This window comes from Eleginops maclovinus, chromosome 7 (assembly GCF_036324505.1).
Source record: "Eleginops maclovinus isolate JMC-PN-2008 ecotype Puerto Natales chromosome 7, JC_Emac_rtc_rv5, whole genome shotgun sequence".
Classification (NCBI taxonomy): Eukaryota; Metazoa; Chordata; class Actinopteri; order Perciformes; family Eleginopidae; genus Eleginops; species Eleginops maclovinus.
The window spans coordinates 800,548-807,900 of NC_086355.1; the positions used below are offsets into that span (position 1 = coordinate 800,548).

General features: G+C 45.8%; 1 protein-coding gene across 4 annotated transcripts in view; it reads right to left on the reverse strand.

The window, feature by feature from the left end:
- The window catches only part of enox1 (ecto-NOX disulfide-thiol exchanger 1), a 46,278-nt gene that overhangs the window by 11,793 nt on the left and 27,132 nt on the right, over positions 1–7,353 (reverse strand). For 3 of the 4 annotated variants that reach the window (XM_063887189.1, XM_063887190.1, XM_063887187.1), the window contains 5 exons: positions 7,331–7,353; positions 6,124–6,249; positions 2,021–2,191; positions 1,610–1,816; positions 1,288–1,521 (listed from right to left, as the gene is read on the reverse strand). The exon at positions 7,331–7,353 is cut by the window's right edge and continues 123 nt beyond it. In XM_063887189.1, the coding sequence (XP_063743259.1) occupies positions 1,288–1,521; positions 1,610–1,816; positions 2,021–2,191; positions 6,124–6,249; positions 7,331–7,340 (748 nt within the window). In that variant the 5' untranslated portion in view covers positions 7,341–7,353. The remainder of the gene's footprint in view (positions 1–1,287; positions 1,522–1,609; positions 1,817–2,020; positions 2,192–6,123; positions 6,250–7,330) is intronic. The other variant, XM_063887191.1, reaches the window with a different exon arrangement.

Here is a 7,353-nt window from a genome sequence, read left to right on the forward strand (position 1 = left end):
TTATCCCTGCCGGTCCGATGCTGTTTGGGTTTGGGTACACTAGTGCATAGAAAATTAGTCATGAGGAGGTTTAAGTTAAATCTTAGTTTGCACAACAACAACAAGGGCAACAACTTGAGCATTGTGTGCCTGTAATGTAGTTTCTGCTCCCTCTGACAGCAGAAATATCCTCCTGTTGTTTTCTATCCTCTCACTATAATGTGTGCAGCAGATAAACACACACACACACACACACACACACACACACACACACACACACACACACACACACACACACACACACACACACACACACACACACACACACACACACACTCAGATCATCCTCATCATGAACGACACACACATTGTCAAAACATCACTTCCTCTCTGCAGGAGACAGAGGTTTGTTCGTGAAGAATATCAATAACTCTGCAGCCTCCTCTCTCTGAGCTCCACTTGATATTAGCTCTCACAGCGGGGGGGGCAACAAGAGATTACACACGCACACACACACACACACACACACACACACACACACACACACACACACACACACACACACACACACACACACACACACACACACACACACACACACACACACACACAATAACAATCACATTAGTTAATAGTGACCTTCAGATCCTGTCTTAGATCATGTTTTTCGTGCATTTAGGGATGAAAGTGATTGCTCTTTTATTTTTACATCCCTGTGTCCATGGCTACAGACTCCTCCTCTGCCCTGGAGAGCACAGCACTCACTGGGCAGACAGAAGAGTCCTCATTAGGATAGATGGGGTTCTTCTGAACATGTGAATGTAGCATTGGTTCACAGTAATCAGGACTGTTGGAATATCAGAAGATATAAAATAACAATAATGGTATTATCACGAAAAGGATTTGTGTAATATTGAGAGAGAAAAAAGAGTGAACTTGATATACAAAAAATGTAACAATATAAAAAACATTTGTAGAAAATGTTTAAATTAACTATTAAAGAAAAAATGTTTTATATTCTTAGAAAAAAGTAGCAGATGACTCAAAATATTCCTAGAAATAAAAGTCATAAGAAAAGGAGAAATGTTGTTTAAAAAATGATCATATGTATTTCTTTAATACAACAAATACAAAGGTCACTGTATTTGGAAGACAACTGTTTATAATTATGGGGAAGAAATAACAGTTGAAGAAAAAAGTCATAAAAAGTCAAAGTACTGAGAGGAGGGGTGAAGGTGACGGTGCTGAGTAAACATTCAAAACAATCATAGAGGAGAAATAGAATCAATTGGAAAATGAAATCCTTACCTTTCAGTCTCTCCGCCAACATGGCCGCCTCATGTTCAGAGAAGTGCACTATGGGAGGAGGGGAGGGGGGGTGCAGCTGGTCCTCGTGAACCTTACGGCGGTGTCGCTCCTCCCGGGCGAGGAGGCGTTGCTGACACTCCCACTCGTACAGGTCGTCCCGGGCCTGAGCGAAGTCCACATGGATCCTCCCCGAGTCCTTCTTCTCCGTACTGGACCCGATACGCATCCGGTACCCTGAGGGGAGAGACAGGGTTTAGCTTTAGTGTGTGTGTGTGTGTGTGTGTGTGTGTGTGTGTGTGTGTGTGTGTGTGTGTGTGTGTACCTGACAGGTACAGGGCCTTGTCCACCATGAACTCCTCGCTGTATCTCAGGTGGCAGAAGTTCTTCTTGCTCTTCCTGATGGCCAGGATTTCGCCGCACTCGTCGAACACCTCCCGGATGATTTCTTCTGTGGCGTTCTCCGGCAGCCCCCCCACAAAAACCGTCTTACAGCCGGGGGGGCGCTCCCGTGTCGAGGGGGGGGGCAGGTCTGAGGAACAACCGTCACCACGTCAGGACTAAGAGCTTAAACCAGGGGGGTCAAATGGAGTATTTTACACATTAAAGAAATGTGCGTGTGTGTGTGTGTGTGTGTGTGTCTGTGTGTGTGTGTGTGTGTGTGTGTGTGTGTGTGTGTGTGTGTGTGTGTGTGTGTGTGTGTGTGTGTGTGTGTGTGTGCGTGTGTGTGTCTCACTGGGGTTCTGGGGGAACAGGGTGCAGCTCTTGCAGTGGATGATCTCTTTGATGATCGGCATGTCGGGGGGGACGGGCGGGGGGGGCACCAGGCTGAGGGCCCCCCCCATCAGAGGGTTGATGGGAGGGATGAGACCGAGTGCAGGGTCGAACCTCTGGATACACACTGAGTCTGCAGGACACACACACACACACACACACACACACATATTTATTTATACATGTGCTCGGCTGCTGATAGACTGATAAGGAAGGCCAGCTCTGTCCTGGGGAGTCCTCTGGACCCTGTGGTGGTGGTGGGAGACAGGAGAATGGCAGCTAAGCTGTCCTCCCTGCTGGACAATTTGTCCCCCCCCCTCCAGGACCCCCTGTCCGCACTGTGCAGCTCCTACAGCGACGGGCTGCTGCCCCCGCGGTGTCTCAGGGAGAGGTACCGCAGGTCCTTCTTTCCTGCAGCGATCGGACTCTATCACCAGCATGGACCCCGGTAAACCCCCCCCCCACACACATAACAACACTGACTATAACCCCCCTGTGTGTTAATGACTGTGCAATACGTATCTGGCTGCTATACTTTTATCTTTGTGTATCTTGTAAACGGTGTGCTTCTTGTATGTTAGTATCTGGGTGAAACAGGAAGCTGTCTGTGGCTCTTTCTGCTGTCACCGAAAGTTCCCCCTCTGAGGGACGAACAGAGGGATTCAGATTAAAGAGCTCTTTATTTTTCCTGCTCTGAAACTGGTTTAGAGTTTCTGATCTTTTTTGTGTTCGAGATAAAGAGAGGAAGCAGCAGGAAACTGAGGAGAGATGTATCATAAACACATGAAGGAGAGGAGGGAGGAATAAAACCTCTCTCAGACAGAAAGGAGAGACGAGAATAAAGATGAGGGGAGGGAGGACACACACACACACACACACACACACACACACACACACACACACACACAACTGAAACATTTATTTCTGTAACGGACGTTGGTCCTTTCAGAGGGTGACAGCCCCTCCTGTACACTGTGAATCACTTCATCCTGTGTGTGTGTGTGTGTGTGTGTGTGTGGGTGTGTGTGTGTGCGTGCACGTGCGCGTGTGTGTGATGGAGAGCAGCATTGATTCACACTGAGAGCTTCTCTCTGCACACAGGAAGTGAGTCGCTCTCTGCTCCTTTACACAGAGCAGCAGCAGAAGAAGGGATGTGTTGTGTATCCTGACAGAGCGTCCTCTCTGTCCTCTCTGTCCTCTCTGTCCTCTCTGTCCTCTCTGTCCTCTCTGTCCTCTCTGTCCTCTGAGGGAACCCGTGCTGCTGCTAAGATCTGAAACATACTCCTGTTTCTCTTGCAACGTTTCATACAAAGTATCATAAACAGAATCACATTATTGTGAAACAAGCAGAAGCAGAGCGGAGCCTCAAGATAACGCTTAAAACTCTCAACAGGGAGTGGGGGGGGGGGGGGCGTCTATACTAACAGCAGCTATATGTATATGTATATATATAAGCCATGGTCCTGTGGTCTTAGGAGCGTCTGTTACAGCCAGTGACATCACAAAGCCGACCGAGCGTTTGATGGAAAGAATACCCGGTAAAGTGACAGGTTGGGTTAGTTAGTATCCTCCAAAGGTGGCCGTCTTGAAATGGTGATGTCAAAATTACTTTCCCAACACATAGAGGGGTGAGAAAACTCAAACAGAGTCAAAAACATTTAAAGCTGTGACTGACACACACACACACACACACACACACACACACACACACACACACACACACACACACACACACACACACACACACACACACACACACACACACATTAAGTGTTAATAAATAGTTCAAATATTTCTTGCCATGACTTTAATGTGAGATACAGACATGTTGGAGGAAACGACTGAAACGATGAATTAATGAAATATGCAGAATATTGTTTTCCATATTTGCTCAGTAAAATATTTCTTGACTGGATATTTAGTTTTTAGATGCCTCTTATCCTTATAAATGAATGTATTTCTTTACATATTTAAAGCAGGTTTTCTGTTTTAATTCCCCACATATTCTGCTTTTCCTGCAGCATGAGTGTCCTGCAGGCTGCATCCCTTCAGACAGAAGCAGACGCTCTGCATTACAGATCTGGAGGCCCACAGAGGAGGAGAAAGCGTCTAATCTTCCATAAATCTGAGCATTTGCGGCCGGCTGCCTCCACACATTCCTCAGGTCTTAGGAAAACTCATTAAAGCGCTGTCTGCGATAACCCCGACAGGTAAATTACACCCACCCGCCGCCGCCACACATTCATCATCATCACCACAGGCAGCAGCAGGCTTTTCTCAGAGAAAAAAAAACATTACATCCATCTGGAAACCGGAGGGAAACCACAGAAGAAGAATTGGAATAATTTACCAGCAAACATTCGAAGCTTAACTTCATTTCAAAGAGCTCTGTTTTCTTATTTTGAGGTGAGCTGTAAATGCTACCGATGATTTAACACGTACAACAGCTTTTTGGACCCCGCGCTGTGGGTGTGCTACCATGCCCCCACTATGTGATGAAGACAAACACACACACACACACACACACACACACACACACACACACACACACACAATGTTCAAAGGGAGGCGAGCATAACTGAAATAAAATCAGTGGTGCTGCACAGTTCAAACAACAGCAGCAATAATAACGATAATATCCCCTCTGGATTTGTGTAGCTGAACAAACAAAGAAACACAAAGCTCAGACAAATCCCCAAAACCGATTCATAAACAGATTAAAAGGGGAAATTAAATTGAGGTGAAACATGCAGGGATTACTGTTTGGAGAAAAATCTAGAACCCTTTAAATCAAAATGTGCTGTAAACGTTGGTATTTATAACATCCAGATCCTTAACGCAGGGTTCCAGCCTTACATGAACATTGCTCTGTGAAGGGTCACATTTAAAAGCACAAACGTCTCTGCCGACTGCAGAACTGCTGTAAGGTATTCTGATTCTGATTCTGATCTCCAAACACTCGACTACAAGTCAAAGCAGTTATAATGACACAGCAGTATCATCAGCCTCATGTGACCTTCAATTTAGAACACATTCCCTCAAACCTTCATCAAAAGTGAGGCATTTCTGTATGGGAAGTCATGTTGTAGGAGCGTACAGGCTAATTAGTGCCGTTAATACTGCGATTACATCACCGCTCTCACACTCAAACTACAGACAGTACTCTCTGTAGTTTGACTGTATTCCTCACAGAGCAGTGTTCTCAGTTTCTGATCTGCATGTTACTGCGTCGTCGCCTAAAAGCTGCTAAAAGCTATTCCACTTCAGACCGTTTACAGACTCTCAGTTTCCATCACCATTAGAGCCATCAGCACACACACACACACACACACACACACACACACACACACACACACACACACACACACACACACACACACACACACACACACACACACACACACACACACACACACACACACACACACACCTAAGCTCTGAGACTAAAGAGCCTGAAGTAAAACTGACATTGTCTGCTTATTACCAAGTCCATACATTTGCATAAAGTCTGCTGAATTTAGATATCTTCCCCCCCTTTCTCTGTAAAGTGCTGCTCACACACACACACACACACACACACACACACACACACACACACACACACTGATAATCTGAACGATAGCGCTGATATGAGGTCTGTTCTCTTCCTCTCTGTCTCTGCAGAATAACGGTTCTACGGACGGATAATGTTGAAACTCTGAAAGAAACAGAAGTTATTTTTCGATGGGAAACGTTGAACACAAGAGCTGGGATTTCATGTTATCTAACGTATATTTTTCCTCAAAATTCTAAATGTTTTCCCCCAAAATTCTGTCTGAATAATGTTGAAACTGTAAGCGAAAAAGAAACAGAAGTTATTCTTCTATCAAAAAGGTTGAACTAGCTATGATTTGATGTTAGCTAAAGCCCCAGCCAGCCAACTGGACAAAGGCTACATGCTGCAGCATGAAACAGCCGAGCGGTTTAATGCAGGATACAGACGGTGCAGGATGCGTCTGAGGTTAAAATGAAGTGATGAGTCATCTCTGTGGTTGAATGGGTCTCAGTTGAGGGGGTTAAAGTTACCTGAGAGCAGCGGTGGTCCTCGGAGCCCCACAGGCAGGATGCCCAGGTTGTTCATGGCCGTGGCCCAGGCTCCATGCTCCGACACTGGGACGCTGAGGTCTGACAGACACCCTGCACCATCAGCTGCTGCAGGAACACCAGAGCAAACACAACCACATGTTTCTGAGTTCATGAGTGCACTGACTGACTACCGCTGGAGACAGAGGGACAAACTGTCACTGAAAACCCCCGAAAAAATGCCTCAAACCAGCAGCATGTCCTCACTTTTGGTCCCCTGATCTGGAGGTCAATGGTTTTCTGATTGTGTTTTTGATTGTTAGCCTAAAAAGAAGGTCTGTGGTTCCTTTATAGCCCAACATTAGCCTCCTTTAGCTTAGCGGTGGTGAGGTGAAGTCATGTGACCGTGCTGTAGTTCCTCTATAGCCCAACATTAGCCGCCTTTAGCTTAGCAGTGGTGACGTGAAGTCATGTGACCGTGCTGTAGTTCCTCTATAGCCCAACATTAGCCGCCTTTAGCTTAGCGGTGGTGAGGTGAAGTCATGTGACCGTGCTGTAGTTCCTCTATAGCCCAACATTAGCCGCCTTTAGCTTAGCAGTGGTGACGTGAAGTCATGTGACCGTGCTGTAGTTCCTCTATAGCCCAACATTAGCCGCCTTTAGCTTAACAGTGGTGAGGTGAAGTCATGTGACCGTGCTGTAGTTCCTTTATAGCCCAACATTAGCCTCCTTTAGCTTAGCGGTGGTGAGGTGAAGTCATGTGACCGTGCTGTAGTTCCTTTATAGCCCAACATTAGCCTCCTTTAGCTTAGCGGTGGTGACGTGAAGTCATGTGACCGTGCTGTAGTTCCTTTATAGCCCAACATTAGCCTCCTTTAGCTTAGCGGTGGTGACGTGAAGTCATGTGACCGTGCTGTAGTTCCTTTATAGCCCAACATTAGCTGTTATTTCACATTGTGATGCTTCACACAGTATGAAGTGTTTGAATGTAAAATATTTACCTCTGAGATGAAGTGAAGTAGACGTATAAAGTAGCAGAATTAGGAAGTAAAGAAGTACAAGTAGACAAAATTAGGATGAAGTACAGTTTTACTTTTTATCCTCAATGTTAATTACACATTAGTTGTAGCCCGTCTGTCCTAGCTTGTAAGAACAGGACGCGCTGACAGAACTGTGGCATATTCTCTGATGATATGAAGTATTTCTTTACCGCTGGCCATAGCAGGGCGTCTC